At 36.7% G+C, this 22,713-nt stretch overlaps 1 protein-coding gene across 1 annotated transcript in view; it reads right to left on the bottom strand.

The window, feature by feature from the left end:
- Positions 1-4,637: 4,637 nt before the first annotated feature.
- LOC127874714 (ribosomal protein S6 kinase delta-1-like) overlaps positions 4,638-22,713 on the bottom strand; it is a 34,060-nt gene continuing 15,984 nt past the window's right edge. Inside the window, exons 8-16 of the mRNA XM_052419249.1 lie at positions 20,461-20,725; positions 20,010-20,216; positions 18,966-19,087; positions 15,129-15,284; positions 11,993-13,665; positions 8,435-8,562; positions 7,831-7,913; positions 7,140-7,235; positions 4,638-5,733 (exon numbers count right to left, since the gene is read on the bottom strand). Of these exons, the coding sequence (XP_052275209.1) occupies positions 5,623-5,733; positions 7,140-7,235; positions 7,831-7,913; positions 8,435-8,562; positions 11,993-13,665; positions 15,129-15,284; positions 18,966-19,087; positions 20,010-20,216; positions 20,461-20,725 (2,841 nt within the window). The 3' untranslated portion in view covers positions 4,638-5,622. The remainder of the gene's footprint in view (positions 5,734-7,139; positions 7,236-7,830; positions 7,914-8,434; positions 8,563-11,992; positions 13,666-15,128; positions 15,285-18,965; positions 19,088-20,009; positions 20,217-20,460; positions 20,726-22,713) is intronic.

Raw genomic sequence — 22,713 nt, 5'->3', positions numbered from 1 at the left:
GGACGGCAAATGTACAGGCTGGTCTGGAGCTAGGCTGGCCTCACATGGCATAGAACCATTTTTGCATGGCATGGGTACAAATGAGTGATGAGATATGCGTGAATGGTAATTTGGATTCTCCCATTCTAAGCTGCCCTTATTTTAGAAACTGCTTTGGGATATATACATTATCTGACTTCTGTATGCTTGTTAATTCAGATTCCCGTTTTCAACAGTATTTCAGTCATGTAATGGAGGTTCAGTTAAACTGCTTATACTTTAAATCTACTAGTTTAACATTAAGAGCACTAAGTGCACGTACTTATGCAAGTAACTGTCAACTTGTAATCAGGGATGACACTTTCTGCCTAAGAAGAGACTTGCTTGAAACGAAAAATATCATAAAAGTGGAAAGTGTTGTCCCTGATTAGCCTGTGCGACTGCTAAGGCAAATCTGGGACAACACTTGACGCTGGGAATTGAAACATTGATCCTTGAGTTCCTAGTGCTAAGCCACATAAGTATTAAGCATTAAGTGTCGTATAAAGAAATATTTATGTGTTTGGATAAATCGTTTTTAGAGGATATGCTGCTATTCCCTCATGAATGGTTAGTGCACAAAAAATTCTAAGAACAATATTGACCTTTAAGCTCAGTAAACAGGCATTTGCACAACACATACTATTTATTGGGTAATTATAAGAAGTGCATCAGTTTAAAGTTGATGATAAAACCTGCAGTATAATACACAGCATTTGTCTTTAAGTATGAGCTATACCTTAGAGCTACAGACAAATGCTCCTGAAACAAAACAGATAACATAAAACAGAAAAGCTGTATTTATTTATCATTAAAATAAATCAATAAAATAGTAACGACAAAATGCGATATATTTTGTTAAATTTGTAAAATTTATATCACATATAAACAATTTTATCTATGCATATACATGTATTCTGAACAATATATTTCTAAAAAGTGCAATGTATACTGTATATTCAAGTGACTCTAATTTGAAACAACCTTATACAGCAAATCTTCAATTTATTTACAAAAGAGATCAATTTCATTTGAAAACGTTTAAAAGAAGCACACAAAGAAAAGTGTATTTTTTTAATTATACAACGTATAATAATAAACAATCACTATAATGCACTATTAAATATAAAACATTTCACCCCACACAGGCAGGGGGAGTAGTTGCACCCTAACACCTATTTGAAAAAGGGGTTTAATGCATGTGCGTTAAGTGTCGTCCCAGATAAACCTGTGCACAAGCTAATCAGGGAAAACAATTTCCGCCTAAATTATATATTTTGTTTCAAGAAAGTCTCTTAACAAAAATCAAGTTTAGGCGGAAAGTGTTGTCCCTGCGGACTGCACAGGCTGATCTGGGACGACACTTGTCGCACATGCATTAAACCCCCTTTTCACAGGGCACGGCTCAATTGATAACACATTGTACATGTGATGTATTTGCATCAGATAATGAAATGCAGATATATCTTTTATATTAATCAATTTACATTGAAACTGAAGGTATCATCTGTGAATCAATAACCATTCAAGAGTTTGTAATGAATAAAAAAAATAACTGAAACAGTACATCAAACAAAAACAACAAGGGTAATCACAAATATGTAAGTGTAGGGTTGGTGTTCTTGTGAATTGCACATCTGCTTACTGATATCTATACACCCATGAAGTTTCATGTTAAAATCTTGTATTGTATCCAAGATATAGCCCTGAAAAGTTACATCATACAAAATATGACAAAGGGAAATCACTCTTATTTAAGAAAGTGTAGGGTTATGGTTACTGTGCATGGCACTTCTCCCCATGTATATCTATACATCCATGAGTCCTAAAAAGTTACATCAAACAAAGGAAAGTAATTATTTAGAAATGTCTAGAGTAATAGTTCTTCGACTTGAGCATGGCACTTTTCCTTATTGATATCTGTACACCCATAAAGTTTCATATTGAAATCTTATATACAGTTGTTTTTTAGATGAAGCAACCAATGCAAAAGATGTCAGACCTCGGACATTTCCAATAAAATTTGATGAGGTTCGGTAATATTCCCCAAACTGTTGGCCCTCATGTCCGACAAAAAAATAACCAGAGCTGTCACCATAGGATGCCCCCTATAAACGCTTGATAGAAGTTATGAGCTTTTTTCGAAACCTAAACGCAGATTTCGAAACCTAAACGCGGACCCTAAGTTCAAGGTCAAGGTCACAGGGGTCTAAATTTGTGTGCGTATGGAAAGGCCTTGTCCATATACACATGCATAGCAAATATGAAGATTATATCTGAAGGGACATAGAAGTTATGAGCATTTTTCAAAACCTAAACGCAGATTTCGAAACCTAAATGCGGACCCTATCTTCAAGGTCAAGGTCACAGGGGTCAACATTTTTGTGCGTTTGGAAAGGCCTTGTCCATATACACATGCATACCAAATATGAAGGTTATATCTCAAGGGACATAGAAGTTATGAGCATTTTTTGAAACCTAAACACAGATTTCAAAACCTAAACGCGGACCCTAAGTTCAAGGTCACAGGGGTAAAATTTTTTGTGTGTATGGAAAGGCCTTGTCCATATACACATGCTTACCAAATATGAAGGTTATATCTCAAGGGACATAGAAGTTATGAGCATTTTTTGAAACCTAAACGCAGATTTCGAAACCTAAACGCGGACCCTAAGGTCAAGGTCACAGGGGTAAAATTTTTGTGCGTATGGAAAGGCCTTGTCCATATACACATGCATACCAAATATGAAGGTTATATCTTAAGGGACATAGATGTTATGAGCATTTTTCGAAACCTAAACGCAAAGTGTGACGGAAAGACGGACAGACAGACAGACAGACAGACGGACAGTCCGATCACTATATGCCCCCTTTTCTTCGAAAGAGGGCATAAAAATATGTAAACAATTGCTTTGATTGAAAATGATAACAAAACTAGGAATGTGTAAAAGAAAATATGGAATCGGTTAGTTTATGTTGCTTCAATAAGATTGTTTAACAATTAAAAACAAGAGGGCCATGATGGCCCTGAATCGCTCACCTGACTAACCAAATACAATCTTAACCCAAATTTCATCAAGATAAACATTCTGACCAAATTTCATAAAGATTAGATGAAAACTGTGACCTCTATTGTCTACACAAGGTTTTTCTATTATTTGACCTAGTGACCTAGTTTTTGACCCCTGGTGACCCAAATACAATCCCAACCCAGATTTCATCAAGATAAATATTCTGATCAAATTTTAAAAAGATTGGATGCAAACTGTGACCTCTATTGTCTACACAAGGTTTTTCTATTATTTGAGCTAGTGACCTAGTTTTTGACCCGATGACCCAAATACAATCCCAACCCAGATTTCCTCAAGATAAACATTCTAACCAAATTTCATAAAGATTGGATGAAAACTGAGACCTCTATTGTCTATACAAGATTTTTCTATTATTTGACCTAGTGACCTAGTTTTTGACCTAGTGACCTAGTTTTTGACCCCAGATGACCCAAATACAATCCCAACCCAGATTTCATCAAGATAAACATTCTGACCAAATTCCATAAAGATTGGATGAAAACTGTGACCTCTACTGTCTACACAAACAAATTGTTGACGGACGCACGAACACACGCACACACATACGGACGCTGGACATCACACGGTCACATAAGCTCACTATGTCACTTTGTGACAGGTGAGCTAAAAATGTATTTTACCAACCAGTTGAACTTGCAATCTTTGCTCCTGACGTAACAAACTCCAAGTGCTATTCTTAGAACCAGTCACACATAGCACCTTGTTTTGTGACGGCGACTAAACAAGTTTTTATTTGTTGTATTGAATTGTACTGCTTTCAATCCTTGCGATGATTGTAAATCGAAAGCAGGGAACAACACAACTATTGTGAACTTCATAATGATATAAATAAACTCTATAAGAAGTACTTTCTATTGTTTGGATAAAGAAGAAAAAGGTCCGGTAAAATCTGGTGAGGTCTGGTAAATTTTAAAAGTTACCGGACCTCATGTCCTGTAAGATTTGTTTGTCTTTCCCATGGCTTGGCTATAGCCCTGAATAGATTGTGACAGACAGACTAAGGGAATGAAGCACAAGAAGTTCAGCTAGGTATTATAATACAATTTTGAAAGTTATACCTTAACAAGTTAACCATTTCCCACTTAGAAGCAAAGTGAAAATGGCTATGTGCAAACAGCATAAAACCAGAACAGCTTGTGAACAACTCACAGCCTGTTCAGGTTTTTTGCTGTTTGCTGCTCATCAGTATCTATGGGTCGGAAATGAAGACTTTAAAACTTAAATCTAATAAGAAAGGTCTTTAATTAAATGTAACTTTCTTAGAGACTTCAAATGCATAAAAAATAGTATCTAAGTGGTAAAGGGTTAAGTTATACCTTAACAAGTGTAGGAAAACCTCTCCAGACAAATGTGTCTATTGACAGACAGTTCCATGTGCAAATGAACTGCTTTACATTATATCCTATAGTATAAGGACAAACAATCTGGTAAAATATACATTGCATGAGTACATATATCTGATATAGGAGAAGTATATTCTACATATCTGAACAGACCAGCTCTTCTTTTATAACTAGCAATTATAAAATTTATTACCTTTATTTCATGATTTAAAGAATCTTTATAACTTTAAAATTCTTCAGTAAAATACAGCGTTTAATAATAAACATTCAAATAATGTCACGATAAGCAACAAAAAAAATCTTTAACCATCAGGTGTTATTAAAAGAGCAAGAGACTGGAGTGGGTCTATTGTAGGGCTAAACATACCACTTATTTCACAAAGTCTCTCGCAAATCCAACACTATGGAGAAAGATTTGCAAGTCTCACATTTCCATCGAGTTCCAATTGTTTACATAGGAGTAAGATTTGCAGGTCTCACATAGCCATGGGGTTCCAGTCAATTCCATGGGAGTTAGATGTGTGTCTCACATATCCATGGAGTTCCAGGCAATTAAATGACATAAGATTTCTGTGTCGTGACTCACATATCCATGGAGTTCCAGTCAGTTATATGACAAAACATTTGTGTGTCTCACATATTCATTGAGTTCCAGTCAATTATATAACATAAGATTTATGTCTCACATATCCATAGCTTTCCAGTCAATGCCATGGTGTAAGATTTGCCTGTCTCACATAGCCATGGATCTCCAGTATTCCATGGAGAAACAGTTGCATGTCTCCCATATCCATGGATCTCTAGTCTATTCCATGGAGAAAGAGTTGCATGTCTCACATATCCATGGATCTCCAGTCTATTCCATGAAGAAAGAGTTGCCTGTCTCACATAGCCATGGATCTCCAGTCTATTCCATGGAGAATGCGTTGCCTGTCTCACATAGCCATGGATCTCCAGTCTATTCCGTGGAGAAAGAATTGCATGTCTCACATAGCCATGGATCTCCAGTCTATTCCATGGAGAAAGAGTGGCATGTCTCACATTTCCATGGATCTCCAAGTCGATTCCAGGGAGTAAGATTTGCATGTGAATAACGTGGGAGTTAGATTTGTGTGTCTCACATGTCCATGGATTTCCAGTGAATAACATGGGAGTAAGATTTGAAAATCTCACATATCCATTGAGTTCCAGTCAATTCCATTAAAGAAAGGGTGTGTTTTGATCTCCACTACCCCATGCAGCCCGGCTCCCAGCCTCTCTCTCGGGTTGAACACCAGTAACTGTAAACACACACAATAATGAGGGAACTTTTATGAGGCACAAACAAACAATATGAAACCTGACAGTATTACATGTAATATGTGGAAATAATATGACAAAGACATTAAGAAAATATCTGACCCATAAATAATATGGACATAATCTGGCAGAAGGATGTTAATGACATTGTCTGGTAGAACAATTATATACGCATGTAAGGATATAAAGATGATATGTATCTGATAATAGGGACAATATATGTTATAAGAATTCATGGGGACATTACAAGATACCATCAGCTTGATGGGCACATCATATGATATAAAAATGATAACAACATAATACGCTACAGAATGATATTAACAAAATTCAACAAAATAAGATGGTTTCCTGTCAGTCATCTAGAATACTTAACTTGTGTAACATCCTACTGCAGGGTTGAATAATAGAGCTGGAGAAGTGAATGTGAATTGAACAAACATTGTATTGGAATGACAAACTTTTATCCGAGTTGGTTACCAGCCACACCAGCAGCCACACAATTTCATAAATCAAAGATGGTTGCAATTTGTGAATCAGATGAACACACAAATTATGTCAAACCCCACTTATGTCACACATCTCTTTTGTCAAATATCATTTATATCACACACCCCTATGGCTTCTGATTATGCAGAGTTAAGAATTTTAATCTTAATCAAACACACGTGAAGAAGGAGGTCAAAGCACAAGTAATGCTAACGGACCAATCGATCTACCAAACCACCAACAGACCAACTGACTTTGGGACTACAGTAAAGGCCACTTTTAACTTGTTTGTTGGGGCGTAAGAACCTCTGGTTATTTTTTCCACAATGTTGACAATTATTGAATGAATAATTCACAGGTGATGCACTTATTATAGTTAAAAAAATCTCTTCACTCTAGTGTGTAATTGGAGATTGAAACTTATTCAATATAGTTGCACTATAAAAATGAATCCAAATTTTAGAAAAATAATTAAGTACATATAAAGTGCAATATTAATGTAAAATGTACATGAACATTTCTTGAGCATGGAATATTCAGAGTCCCATCACACTGAGGTCCGTATTTTGCCAAACCACTAAATGAGACTCACTCTGATACAACTGGGCTTAATGTATGTGTGTAAAGTGTCTCTCTAATCAGAGACAACACTTTCCACCTTGATTGGATTTTGTTAATAAGAGACTTCCTTTAAATGAAAAATTTCATTAGGCTTATCCAGGACAATACTTTTTGCACATGCATTACGGGTAGGCTTTGTTTTCATATTGCATGGATCAAACACATTTTAATGTTTATATTTAACCCTTTACCACTTAGATACCTATTTAACCCTTTTCTACTTAGATACGATGTATTTAAATAGATTCTTATCATCTACTGGTACACTGTTGCCAACCTGTTGAAGGAGAGACTGGGCCTCCTGGGAGAGGTGGTCAGGCATGTAGAGCTGTGTGTGAGACGTGATGCCCCCTGGGTGGCACGATAGCAGGCTCTGAAACAGACAGGTACGGGTCAGGTATTATATTGGGTGATAATGATATGTTCAGGTATGGTATAACAGTATAGGTATTATATTGAGTAATACCAATACATTCAGGTATGGTATAGGTATTATACTGAGTTGTAATGATACATTCAGGTATGGTATAGGTATTATATTGAGTAATACCAATACATTCAGGTATGGTATAGGTATTATATTGAGTAATAACGATACATTCAAGTATGGTATAGGTATTATATTGGGTTATAATGATACATTCAGGTATGGTACAGGTATAATATTGAGTTCAGAATGTGTGACTTCTGTTTATGTTGCATCAGTTTATTAAATGGCAAATATTTATATTATCCTGCATCCTTTTTGGCCCTTATAATCCAAAACGTGTGACAGCCATTTTGCGTATACATATTACCTTTTTGCTTTCATTACAATGTATATTTTTAATGAGATTAACTGTGATAAGGAAAACAAATCTATATCTTTTTGCATTCAACTTATAATAAAGTGTAGATTGAAGACAAATTAGTAATGGTTCCTGATTATGCATGTGATTCAATCCATTTGAAGTCCTGGGTGAACTTACACGTCCTACTAGGAGTTCATACAGCAGTGCCCCCAGACTCCACCAGTCACAGGTCTCTGTATAACCCGAGATACCAATCACCTCTGCAATAGAACAACACTCCATATCAACTTTGCAATAAAACATAAAAATAAGATGCAAATTGATCAACAGTCATAAAGATCAGTTACTAATAGAAAAGAAATTTCACATTTGAAACACAGAAGTTTTGTCAAACACCACTATCTGCCTGTTCCCAGCCACCAGGAGGTAAAGGGTTCAATCCCCACTGTGGGAGTGCTCTTAGGATCTCCCCCACAGACATCAAGTACTGGTTCTTCCCAGGAAACTGGCTTAAAAGCACCTAAATAAGCCTTTGGCTTTTGTTGCAATCAAGGTTTCATAAGTATGGGTGGCACTAACTGCCTCTGCGCAAACAGCCACATCATTGTGCCCTGTATAAGCTGAGATGAATACACTGCTATAACTGGATAAGTGCATTCAAATGCAATAGAAAGAAAAAATCAAAATGTGAAAGTCTTGCAATGCTATTGATGAACACCTTTTGCAAACTTAAAACAAAGAGTCTTAACCAATCTGAAATGCTACACCATGATTGTCCAACCTGGAGCCACATAGAAGTTTCCCACTGCCTCAAAGTCAAGAGACTTTGGCACTTGGTTTATTTGACAGAAGTAGGTTAAGGTTGCATGACCATGGTCTCCCAGCAGGATGTTATCAGGTTTTAACTCTCTGCAATATAAACATTTCACGTGGTTTATCATTAATTTATAATGAAGGAAAAGGTTTATTCATAACAATGTTTATTGGCTGAAAATAAACACGCTTCTAGGTTATGTAATAGCAAAGTATTTATAATTTACATAAAACTAAATTTTTATAAAAAGTAAAGGAAAACTTTTATTACAATATTTAAATGGCTTATTAATAAAAGCTGCAAAAAAAGAAGAACCCCAGAATGAGTTGTGGCATTTGATTTCCCTTTTGCAGATTATGATACAGTAATAAAGAGCAATTTCAAATAAATATTTTTGACAGCATTAAATATAACTGAATCATCAATCACTCAAGGTTTTAATTGTAAACTAAATGTGGTGATTCTATCATATAACATTAGATCTTCTCAGATCAACCTGGTAATCATCAGTGCTCCAGCTAGACCTTAATGAAAGGGTGCGGCGCCCTGCCCTGTCGAAGCCCCGCCCTGCCCTTCTGATGCTTCACCCTGCCCTTTCATTATTTATTTTATTAAATTTTTTTTAACTAATATTTATAAATCTCATTTAATTGTATTTCATTTATTCCTCATTGTAGACATTTTACTTGCATGGTTATAATTAATTAATATTAATAGCAATAATTTATTATAACAAGAGCACCGCATAACGGGTGCCACGCTCGGCTGTGAAAGCTTATCAGAATTTTTTTTTTTTTTAGAGGTCACAGTGACCTTGACCTTTGACCTAGTGACCCAAAATGGGTGTGGCCTGTAGAACTCATCAAGGTGCATCTTCATATGAAGTTTCAAAGTTGTAGATGGAAGCACTTTGATTTTAGAGCCAATATTAAGGTTTTAGCACGATGCCGGCGGACGGCGGACGACGAGCAGGCTATGACAATAGCTTGGGTTTTCTCCGAAAACAACCTCGCGAAAAATTATTAATAAAATAAAAATAAATATGCCACAGGGAGCATTACAGATACGACAGCGCACTCGAAAGTGCCCTTTTGAAAGAAATCTGCGAGTTGAAAATGCCCTTTTGATAAAAAAGCCCACCCCCTCCCCTCCCTGCCCTTTTCAAACACTAGCTGGAGCACTGAATCATGGAACATTTCTCAACTATTCAAAAAAGGTCTCTGATTAATATGAACATTTCAAAATAGTAAAGTGTCATCCCAGATTAGTTTGTGCAGTAAGCACAGGCTTATTAGGGACGACACTCTACACCTAAACTGGAGTTTTGCTACAACAGACTGTCTTTAAAAAAAAATCATTAAAGCGGAAAGTGTCGTCCCTGATTAGCCTGTGCGGACTGTGCACAGGCTAATCAAGGACAACACTTTACGCACATGCATGAAACCTGCTTTTTACAGAGCAAGGCCCAAATAAAAACCAGTGATCCACTTACTTCACTATCTATCAATCACATGGAAAATGAAGTGTTTCCAATGAAAATGACTGGTGTTCATTAAGAAATTATTTTGCCAAGACGACAACTGCTATTTATCAGAATTTACAGGAAGAAATCATAGGAATACAGTTTATCTTGTAAACATACACATACAAAAGACAATATCTTGTAAATGTACAAGAAAAACAAAGTCTACAATCACTATATTAAATGGAATTGTTATAAGAAAGATGTTGCCAAAGCAAACAAAAATCTTGATGTTTATGTATTCCTTATTTTGCTTAAAAAATTCACCTTAGATTGATGTTAACATAGATTTAGCACTATTATGCACAAAATATACACAACAGTAAATCATCCAGGTTATAAATTACAGGAAAAACTTACCCAAAATACATGCACTAGCATTATTGTGTACAGTACTCAACTACAAATATAATACAAGAGCACCGCCTTGCGGGTGCAGACCGCTCATCTATTTTTCTTTTTAAAGGTGTAGGGACCTACCTCAATTTCAATCACAAAGGAGGGAGGGGTGGAGTGGAGAGGGTGTATAGTGTGGGGTTGTGGTCATTTATTACATTATCTTCCAAAAATGATAAAAAAAGAAGAAAAAAAACATGTTTCAAAAAAACAAAATGTTTTTTTTTTTGGGGGGGGGGGGGCGGGGTATAGTGTGAGGTCGTGGTGGTCATTTATTAGATGATGTTTAAAAAAAAAAGCATAAAAAAACTTTTTTGGAAGGGGGGGATTTGGGGGGGGGGGGGGTATGTCAGGTAAGTGTTGTTTTGTCAAAGTATCAATCAAATCTATTCATAAATAAAGAAGTTATGGCAGTTTTAGCAAAATTTAATAATTTGACCTTGAGAGTCAAGGTCATTCAAAGGTCAAAGTAAAATTTGACTTGCAAGGTACAGTACCCTCATGATAGCATGAAAGTATTTGAAGTTTGAAAGTAATAGCCTTGATACTTTAGAAGTAAAGTGGATCACAAATCTAAGCACAATGTAAACACAAAATTTAACCATATATTCAAAGTTACTGAGTAAAAAAAGAGCCACAAGTCTGTACAAATGACAACCTGAGTTATTTAACCATATATTCAAAGTTACTGAGTAAAAAAAGAGCCATAAGTCTGTACAAATGACAACCTGAGTTATGCAACTTGTCCTTTACTGTCCCCTTATGATAGTTTGCGAGTGTTCCAAGTATGAGAGCAATATCTATGATACTTTAGGGGTAAAGTGGACCAAAACACAAAACTTAACCAAATTTTCAATTTTCTAAGTATAAAGGGCCCATAATTCTGTCAAAATGCCAGTCAGAGTTACATTACTTTGCCTGCACAGTCCCCTTCATGATAGTTAATACTTAAGGAATAAAGTGGACCTAAACACAAAACTTAACCAAATTTTCTAAGTATAAAAATATCAAGTTGCTATCTTCAATATTGCAAAAGTATTCATAAAATAAGTGATTTGGGCCACATATATTTGACCTCTGACCTTGAAGGATGACCTTGACCTTGCACCACTCAAAATGTGCAGCTCCATGAGATGCACATGCATGCCAAATATCAAGTTGATATCTTCAATATTGCAAAAGTATTCATAAAATAAGCGATTTGGGCCACATATATTTGACCTCTGACCTTGAAGGATGACCTTGACCTTTCACCACTCAAAATGTGCAGCTCCATGAGATACACATGCATGCCAAATATCAAGTTGCTATCTTCAATATTGCAAAAGTATTCATAAAATGAGCGATTTTGGCCACATATATTTGACCTCTGACCTTGAAGGATGACCTTGACCTTGAACTTTCACCACTCAAAATGTGCAGCTTCATGAGATACACATGCATGCCAAATATGAAGTTGCTATCTACAATATAGCAAAAGTTATTGCAAAATGTTAAAGTTGGCGCAAACAGACCAACAGACCAACAGACAGACCAACAGACAGACAGACAGGGCAAAAACAATATGTCCCCCACTACTATAGTGGGGGACATAAAAATGCACTGACCTACAAATAATGCCCAAGGCATGCAATCTGGACACAGCAACAATCATTTCAGCAGCCCAGCGGCGGATGAAGGATTCTGGAATTTTCACTTGCTCAGAAGTTTGAGAGGTCAAATCAAGTTGCTCAAACATCATTGAAATTGTTCTCTGCCGAGTTTTAGTAGGAGAACGTGCTTCAGTGTCTGTTGAGGCAGATCGACTAAATTCAGCTGAATTTAATCTATTTAAACTTAATTTTCTATTTAAAATAATATCTGAAGATGTCCTTGACCTAGTTTCATCTTTGCCTTCATTATTAGCAGTATCAACTGTGCTTAAAATCTCATTTATCACCAAAGCACTTTTATTAATTTCATTGTAATTCGAATTCAATGACACTGGTTGACTGTCCTCTAATGACCTTGACCCTGACCCAGAATCTGATTGGCTGTTTGAGGAATCTCCATGGCACTGAAGGTCATATATGCTAGGACCCATCATCCCTAAAGCAGCACTAACTGCATTTGTAAGTTTATCATTATTAACTTGTTGAGTACCGTTTGTTTTAGGAACATCATGATCTTTTCTAGTCTTTTCGTCACAATCAATCTGAGACAATGTTCTTTCCACTGCCTTTAACAACTCTTTGGAATTTCTAACAATATCCAATTCAGTGTCTGTTTCCACGCCATCTTCGAGTTTATTTGAGTTATTACCATTTTTTTGTTCATGATCATGTGTCGCCTGATTAGAATGTTTAATACCTGTACTTGTTTCCACATTTCCAAAAGTAAAATCAATATCATTATTTCTTGCATATTCTGGATTATGTTGAATATCACAAGAAAACACATCAATATCACAGCTATTTTCATTCACCTCTTGAATTGCTTCAATATTTTCACTCATATTACTGTCAACACGTGTAATACCATCCCCACTATCAAAGCTATTAATACTAAAGTTTTCAAGTCCAGCTTTCTTTGTGTTTTTTTCCAATATGTCATTAAAATTGGCTCCACCTGAGGGTTGTCGTTCAATTGATGAGCAAGAATCATTTTCTATTTCGACATTTTCCTCTGATGAGAAACTTGTATACCTATTATATTGCACATGTGTCTTTGTCGTACTTTGTGATGTCTCTGGGATGACATCAATTGCACTTACTTGATTGCTATCTGCAATGAGATCAGAAATGTCCACAGAATACGTCTCCAGTTTGTTGGTCACATCAAACTGAAAATCACTTACACTCAAATCCTTTACAGGAGACAACCTTTGTTGATTCAACTCAACTGTATCACTTTCTTTACTGAATGCAACTTTATCCACCAATTTTGTGTTTCCACCTTTTGTTATTTCTTCAGCCTTCAAACCAGGCTTAGCTTCAAGAAATGACTTCCTTTTGTTACTGTCGTGATGCTCTTTATACCCTGTGTAAACATTTTGGAAATCCTGTCGTGGTGTATTTTCGTTTATCCCTGGCCCTGCAGTTCCGCCTTCCCTATTTTGTTCCTGAGCAGCCCTTAAATAGGCCCCTACGTAGTTCCAGAGTTTTCCACCGCTGGCATATTGCAGCAGCAGATAGACCGCATTTGAAGTCTCATAAAACTTGTGAAGGTTCACCATGTATGGGCACAAAGTTGGGAGGATGTTCTGTTTGGAGTTGTGTCCCTTTGAGCACTTGTAGACTCTCTACAACAAGAGGCTAAAATACATTTGTCATGCCAAAACAAATGGCCCTTTTTTAAAAAGAACAATCAGAATTCAAAAAACATTGCTGGTATATTCCAAAAAGCTATTTAGCTTAAGTTATTGATTACAACTCAAGAAGATGGATGTTTTGCCTGTCGACAGAAAACATGAAACATGGGTAATTGTGTTGCAAAGCATACCTTTCTTCCAAGAATTCTAAGAATTACGCTCAGGGCAACAAATAAAGCATGAACAATTGCAATTACTCAACACATGTGATGCAGAGTAATGGTTTGAGTCAAATATACTAAAAACTCCCCGTTTAAAATATGCTGTCAAGTTCTAAAGCCTGAATGTCCCAGCGGTACAATGTTACATTTTGTTCCCACTGGCCCATGTTCAAATTCCCTCAAATGCAAACTTTGTATTCATTTTTTATTAATTTTATTATTTTAGAATATAAACTAAAATTATGTACAAGAGACGGATGCCCTCATAACACATTTGGAAACAGGAAAACAAACTATATTTTCTGAAGTGGACAAAAAGAAAAAGGGCCAATATTCTGCCAAAACTTGTTGAAGTCGAAAATCTTTTCTTAATGATCATCTACACATTAATGTTATTTAACTGTGAAAGTTTAAATGAAATCCTTCAAGCAGTTAAAAACACAAAATATTTGGGACTTTTAATCTGTAGTGGAAAATCAGACAAAGAGCGATATTTCATCCAAAAATGGGTGCAGCAAAAATTCCTTCCTTTGCAATCTTCTACACATTTCTGTGAACGTTTGAGCCAGATCCACCTTGCAATCAAAGAGGACTTGAAACCATAAACATTAGATTTGAAACTCAGACGAAGGGCCATATTTCTGCATAAACTTGCCGTAGCCAAGTATTCCTTCCTTAACAATCATTGATTAAATTCAGCTGTTAAAGAAGAATTGAACAAGAGATGTGTTTGTCAGAAACACAATGCCCCCTATTGCGCCGCTTTGAAGCCATATATTTGACCTTTGACCTTGAAGGATGATCTTGACCTTTCACTACTCAAAATGTGCAGCTCCATGAGATACACGTGCATGCTAAATATCAAGTTGCTATCTTCAATAATGCAAAAGTTATTGCACAACTTTAACCAAGGTTTAAGTTTTGGGACACACACAATTAATGACAGACAGACAGACAGACCAAAAACAATATGCCCCGATCTTTCGCTCCGGGGGCATAAAAATAAATTTTCCGAAAGTACATTGAGACACGCGGACAAGTGTAATGTATATTGCCAAATGGAATGTTGGGGAATAACAATATTTATTTTTTTAGTGAATACATCTAGTGATTTCCAAAAATACAAACATCTGTGAAAAAGTAACTTAAAGCTGTACACATTAAGTTTTTCAATATAACAACAAAATTCATTATTCTAAATTTGTCCGATCATTCAATAGTCCCCAATATTACCTTGATCACGAATGTTTCCTCCGTACTCTTATCCAGAACCAGAATGACCTTGTTGATGGTTCCAAGAACCTTGAACTTCTTGAGGTCACTTGCTGGAGCACGAAGGAAGGTCAATGCAGGGTCAACCTCAGTCGAGGGGCTCAGAGTGCTATCCATCTGCAAGGGAGAGAAATAATTATTAGTATTCATTTTTTCATATTAGAAGCCCACCATATTTTTTTAGACATAATGACAGTGGTTTTATCTTCAATGTTCAGATTTTGAGCCAAATGAAGAGCAAAAAACATAATAAGCCAGGCAAATAGCTTCCTTTCAACTTATTTTATAATAATCTAACATTCCTTCATTTCAGCTATTTAGTATAGTATTAATGTTTCAACAGGTAAATAAACAAATATACAGCCCATCTATGTTCATCCAACACATTTTTGGCCTGGTGTTCTAACATACAAACCAACTTACAGCCCATCTGTGTTCATCAGACACATCTCTGGCCAAGTGTCCTAACAAACAAGAGGGCCTGAAAGGCCCAAGGTATCCCCCGCAACATATGCTTTGTTTGAGGATGGGTGCAAATTGGACGGATGAACATAATGATAGATGGACGGACGGAGGACAATAACACAAAACTAAGACAAAGGAAGGTTCTTAAGCCTTCACAATTTATTTAGGTGAATTAATAAGTCGTGGGAATATATTCATACCAAGTTTCAAAGAAATCCGCCAAAGTGCTTCCAAGATATGGCTCCGGACACAAAAATGCCTATAGTAAAAAGCATTTTTTCAAGATACAAAGGGCCATAAGTCTGTTTTTAACAGATGGTGTACAATGCCATTTGGCGTGCATCATCCTCTTATGCATATATACTCATACCAAGTTTAAATGAAATCCGCCAAAGCACTTCCAAGATATGGCTCCGGACACAAAAGTGCCTATAGTAAAAAGCATTTTTTCAAGATACAAAGGGCCATAAGTCTGTTTTTAACAAATGGTGTACAATGCCATTTGGGGTGCATCATCCTCTTATGCATATATATACTCATACCAAGTTTCAATGAAATCCGCCAAAGAACTTCCAAGATATGGCTCCGGACACTAAAAAGCATTTTTTCAAGACACAAAGGGCCATAAGTCTGTTTTTAACAGATGGTGTACAATGCCATTTGGCGTGCATCATCCTCTTATGCATATATATACTCATACCAAGTTTAAATGAAATCCACCAAAGAACTTCCAAGATATGGCTCCGGACACAAAAGTGCCGGACGGACGGACAGCCGGACGGACGGACAGACAACGCCAAAACAATATCCCTCCGCCTCTGGCGGGGGATAACAAACCAACTTACAGCCAGTCTGTGTTCATCAGACACATTCTAGCCAAGTGTCCTATTAACAAACAAACTCACATACAGCCGATCTGTATTCATCAGACACATCTCTGGCCAAGTGTCCTAACAAACAAACAAACTTACAGCCCATCTGTGTTAATTAGACACATCTCTGGCCAAGTGTCCTATTAACAAACAAACCAACTTACAGCCCATCTGTATTCATCAGACACATTTCTAGTCAAGTGTCCTATTAACAAACAAACCAACTTACAGCCCATCTGTGTTCATCAGACACATTTCTAGCCAAGTGTCCTATTAACAAACAAACCAACTTACAGCCCATCTGTGTTAATTAGACACATCTCTGGTCAAGTGTCCTATTAACAAACAAACCAACTTACAGCCCATCTGTGTTAATTAGACACATCTCTGGCCAAGTGTCCTATTAACAAACAAACCAACATACAGCCCATCTGTGTTAATTAGACACATCTCTGGCCAAGTGTCCTATTAACAAACAAACCAACTTACAGCCCATCTGTGTTAATTAGACACATCTCTGGCCAAGTGTCCTAACAAACAAACCAACATACAGCCCATCTGTGTTAATTAGACACATTTCTAGCCAAGTGTCCTATTAACAAACAAACCAACATACAGCCCATCTGTGTTCATCAGACACATTCTAGCCAAGTGTCCTATTAACAAACAAACTCACATACAGCCGATCTGTATTCATCAGACACATCTCTGGCCAAGTGTCCTAACAAACAAACAAACTTACAGCCCATCTGTGTTAATTAGACACATCTCTGGCCAAGTGTCCTATTAACAAACAAACCAACATACAGCCCATCTGTGTTAATTAGACACATCTCTGGCCAAGCGTCCTATTAACAAACAAACCAACTTACAGCCCATCTGTGTTAATTAGACACATCTCTGGCCAAGTGTCCTAACAAACAAACCAACATACAGCCCATCTGTGTTAATTAGACACATCTCTGGCCAAGTGTCCTATTAACAAACAAACCAACATACAGCCCATCTGTATTCATCAGACACATTTCTAGTCAAGTGTCCTATTAACAAACAAACCATCTTACAGCCCATCTGTGTTCATCAGACACATTTCTAGCCAAGTGTCCTATTAACAAACAAACCAACTTACAGCCCATCTGTGTTCATCAGACACATTTCTAGCCAAGTGTCCTATTAACAAACAAACCAACTTACAGCCCATCTGTGTTCATCACACACATTTCTAGCCAAGTGTCCTATTAACAAACAAACCAACTTACAGCCCATCTGTGTTCATCACACACATTTCTAGCCAAGTGTCCTATTAACAAACAAACCATCTTACAGCCCATCTGTGTTCATCAGACACATTTCTAGCCAAGTGTCCTATTAACAAACAAACCAACTTACAGCCCATCTGTGTTCATCACACACATTTCTAGCCAAGTGTCCTAACAGACAAACCAACTTACAGCCCATCTGTGTTCATCAGACACATCTCTGGCCAAGTGTCCTATTAACAAACAAACCAACATACAGCCCATCTGTGTTCATCACACACATTTCTAGCCAAGTGTCCTAACAGACAAACCAACTTACAGCCCATCTGTGTTCATCAGACACATCTCTGGCCAAGTGTCCTATTAACAAACAAACCAACATACAGCCCATCTGTGTTCATCAGACACATTTCTAGCCAAGTGTCCTAACAGACAAACCAACATACAGCCCATCTGTATTCATCAGACACATTTCTAGCCAAGTGTCCTATTAACAAACAAACCAACATACAGCCCATCTGTATTCATCAGACACATTTCTAGTCAAGTGTCCTATTAACAAACAAACCAACTTACAGCCCATCTGTGTTCATCAGATACATCTCTGGCCAGGTGTCCTAACAAACAAACCAACTTACAGCCCATCTGTGTTCATCAGACACATCTCTGGTCAAGTGTCCTATTAACAAACAAACCAACGTACAGCCCATCTGTGTTCATCAGATACATCTCTGGCCAGGTGTCCTAACAGACAAACCAACTTACAGCCCATCTGTGTTCATCAGATACATCTCTGGCCAAGTGTCCTATTAACAAACAAACCAACATACAGCCCATCTGTGTTCATCAGACACATCTCTGGTCAAGTGTCCCAACAGACAAACCAACTTACAGCCCATCTGTGCTCATCACACACATCTCTGGCCAAGTGTCCTAACAAACAAACCAACGTACAGCCTATCTGTGCTCATCACACACATCTCTGGCCAAGTGTCCTAACAAACAAACCAACGTACAGCCCATCTGTGTTCATCAGATACATCTCTGACCAGGTGTCCTAACAAACAAACCAACTTACAGCCCATCTGTGTTCATCGGACACATTTTTGACCAGGTGTCCTAACAAACAAACCAACTTATAGTCAATCTATGCTCATCACACACATATCTGGCCAAGTGTCCTAACTAACAAACCAACTAACAGCCCATCTGTGATCATCGGACACATCTTTGGCAAGGTGCCTGTTGTACAACTCCTCTGCCTTCATCAAGTACTGGGCTGTCTTGCGACGAACCGCATCTCGCCGACCTTTGTTCTGGTCCACTGAAGAAGGGGAAATATTTATTTGACAAGAATCTAAATAAAATATGCTACTTAAACTATTATTTAAGGTAAACAAACGGGGATAGGTACCATCATAAATTAGGCTTGATAAAGATGTACAAGCAGTTGAGGTGACTTAATAAACAGGAAAAGAAGGTACTGGGTATTTGATTTTTGCAGATGTTTTTGTGACCAGCTGTTTCATTATTTATTTATACATAAATTCTTATAAAATATGATATAATTTTTGCTGTTTCAAGTAAACTTAAAGCCATTTTGTCACATTTTGTTACATGAAAGTTTGCTGCCACCCTGTCTCCACGGGCAGTCTTCATTTGGGGATGTATACAGATTACATACCACTGATACTTAACACAATAATCAGAGTATAAATACTACATTCTTGGAGGATAATAGCTTCTTTCTCCCAGGGGTTGGACTGTTGCCCAAGGCAAAGCTACAGTGAGCAGTATTCTTTATGGTTTACAAATTGCATCACCATCCTATAATGAAATATTTATTATAATATACTTAAGCAAATCCCCCACACCCAATAAGCTTTTGTTTAGCATATCATATCACATGGACTTAGTTGTTTACTACCTTTTTAAGCTAAATTTTTATTTGTTATAAAATGTTGTACCCTTGCCCTATTTTCCACAAAGAATTCGATGCATATTTTATCATGCCCTTACAAGTCCATTCTACAGTTAATCACTGACAGATTCAAAAACGCTTTTTGACTTTGATAAACACTACTACATATATGATGTCATACCTGGTGTTATTGCAGTTGCAAGCGACATTGCCATGAGACAGTCCAAATATGTCCATCACTGACTTCAAAAGTGGAATGACAAAGTGAGGTATAATAATGAACAATTTAACTTGGACAACATGAAATAAAATTCCTTCACCATACCTTGGACTCCCTGCAACAAGATTCCAACACAGCTCTTATACGTAGCAAAGGCCTGCTCAAACTCCCCATTTGCCTCAAACTCCTGTGCGAGACAGATCTGCCTTGCGGCCAGGTGAATGTAGTCCCCAGCGCTGCCCAGATCCATTGTGGAGACGCTCTCTGTGGTCTGGGAACGGTACCGCCCAGGAGGGGCGTGAAGGGTTAAGGCTTTCTGTAGAACAGAGGTAATACCTCAGTCCTAGGGTGACATTCCAGATACATCAACCAATATAAAAATCTGATCTTAAATGCACTGAAGAACTAAACGTAACATTTTCTTGAAAACATGTGAATACCAGCTCAAAAGCATGCTCTTTTGCATGTTTTTAACAAGAATTGGTACTATTTAGGTGACTAAATATATCTAAAAAAATTATCAAAAAGACTTATAACATTTCTGCTTGACTCAAACTTGCCTTTGTTTTCTTTTTTGGGGTTGACATATTGCTGGAGGAAGATTCAACACTAGTCGAATTTCCAGACATCATATTTGCAGGCTCTGAGAGGAAATGGTAATCTTCCACCACTGTAACTTTTGAGCCTGAACTCTCAAGGTTATTAGTCAAGGGGTCAAACTCGCTGACATCCACTGTGCTGCCTGACTGGGATGCAGTAGACTGGGTCAGTGTTCCAGAAGTGGTTGAACCAGTCCGATCAGAACGAGAGTCAAGTCTCAACTGAAAAAAAACAAATCAATGATTTCCTTGGTTACAATCTGTTATATCCAAAATATAGCTTTTGTTCATTATAGTGCCAACCTTAGTATTGCTAGAACCAGTCTTAATTGATATGATAGTCATTAAATTTTGGGCCAATAAATGTTGAAATCACATAATACATGTAATGATAATACCCATACATTTATGGACTGGACACAGACATCCTTCTACTTTCTATTCATCCATTAAAGTATGCAAAATTCTTTGAAAGTATCCCTGTGAGTACCTAGCAATCTGGATGTCACATGACGTCTTGATATGATGTGCTACAAGAAATTTGTTCCAGAAGTCGTTAATTAGTTTAAAAGTTACGATTGAAACATGAAATAGGACTAAAAATACACATACACATGACACGGAAATGGTTAACACCATTTGATCTTCCCTGACTATATTATGGCGGAGATAAAATTAAATGATGTATGAATAAAACAGATGATTTGATAAGCATGTATTGAATGTTTACTAAGATTATTTGAATTATGTGCATCAACTTGTGTCATTTATTAATCTGAATTAACAAGTTATTTATAACATGTTATCTTTAACCACCACTGTTTTGTTCTTATTAGATATAATACTCATCTGTATAAAAGCAATATGACAAACAATTGTTCTAACAAAAATTAAAGACAAACTTTACTTGATGATATTAAATAAACAAGAGAAACACAAAAATAATGTACATTACCTGGTTACAACATTTACAATCTTCAACTTTAGTTCAGATGTTAAAATGAACCAGTGAAAAATTAAATGCTCTTTTAATGACAAATGTTTATACAAAATCTGACTGAACTTAACAATGACATTTTGTATTTACATTGAATTCAGCATTCACATCAACATCAATTCAATGGCATTTGGTCTAAACATGAGATAACAGCCTGTCCCCACAACTTAAAGGGGCATATTGATGGTATTTCCCACAAAATAAGATATACTCATTTAAACAATTCATTTTACCACTTTCACACAAATATTTAAAGCACCGATAATATATTTAATTTGAGTTTTATGAAGAATTAGTAAAAATCCGCGTCCTGTGAAAAGGAGGCTTAATGCATGTGCGTGAAGTGTCGTCCCAGATACGCCTGTGCAGTTAGAAACTTGATTTTTGCTAAGAAGAGACTTTCTTGAAACAAAAAATATCGTAAATGCGAAGTCTCATACCTGATTAGCCTGTATGGACTGCACTACCAAATCTGGGAGGACACTTTACGTACTTGCATTAAACCCCTTTTTCACAGAGCACGACCCATATATAACAAGAGCACCACCTTGCGGGTGCAGACCGCTCATTTATTTTTATTTTTAAAGGTGTAGGGACCTATCTCAATTTCAATCACAAAGGAGGGAGGGGTGGAGTGGAGAGGGGTATATAGTGTCGGGGTGTGGTCATTTATTACATTATCTTCAAAAAATGCAAAAAAAATGCAAAAAAACAAAACAAAAAATTGGTGGTGCGGGGATTCTTGGGTGGGATGGTTGGACGGTATTTCAAAAATAAAATAATAAAAATAAATATTTGTGTTTTATAACCATGTTTGAAAAAAACAAGAGATGTGTTTGTCAGAAACACAATGCCCCCTATTGCGCCGCTTTGAAAAAAAAAAAAAAAAATCTTTTACCTTTGACCTTGAAGGATAACCTTGACCTTGAACTTCCATCACTCAAAATGTGCAGCTTTATGAGAACGCCACTTTGAAATTAAAAAAATTGACCTTTGACCTTAAAGGATGACCTTGACCTTGAAGGATGACCTTGAACTTCCATCACTCAAAATGTGCAGCTTCATGATAACGCCGCTTTAAAATTTTATTTTTTTTTGACCTTTGACCTTGAAGGATGACCTTGACCTTGAAGAATGACCTTGAACTTCCACCACTCAAAATGTGCAGCTTCATGAGAACGCCGCTTTGAATTTTTTTTTTTTTTTGACCTTT

The sequence above is a fragment of the Dreissena polymorpha genome, chromosome 3 (assembly GCF_020536995.1).
Source record: "Dreissena polymorpha isolate Duluth1 chromosome 3, UMN_Dpol_1.0, whole genome shotgun sequence".
Classification (NCBI taxonomy): Eukaryota; Metazoa; Mollusca; class Bivalvia; order Myida; family Dreissenidae; genus Dreissena; species Dreissena polymorpha.
The sequence above is the reverse complement of the archived record's forward strand: the minus strand, read 5'-3'. Positions and strand labels throughout refer to the sequence as shown.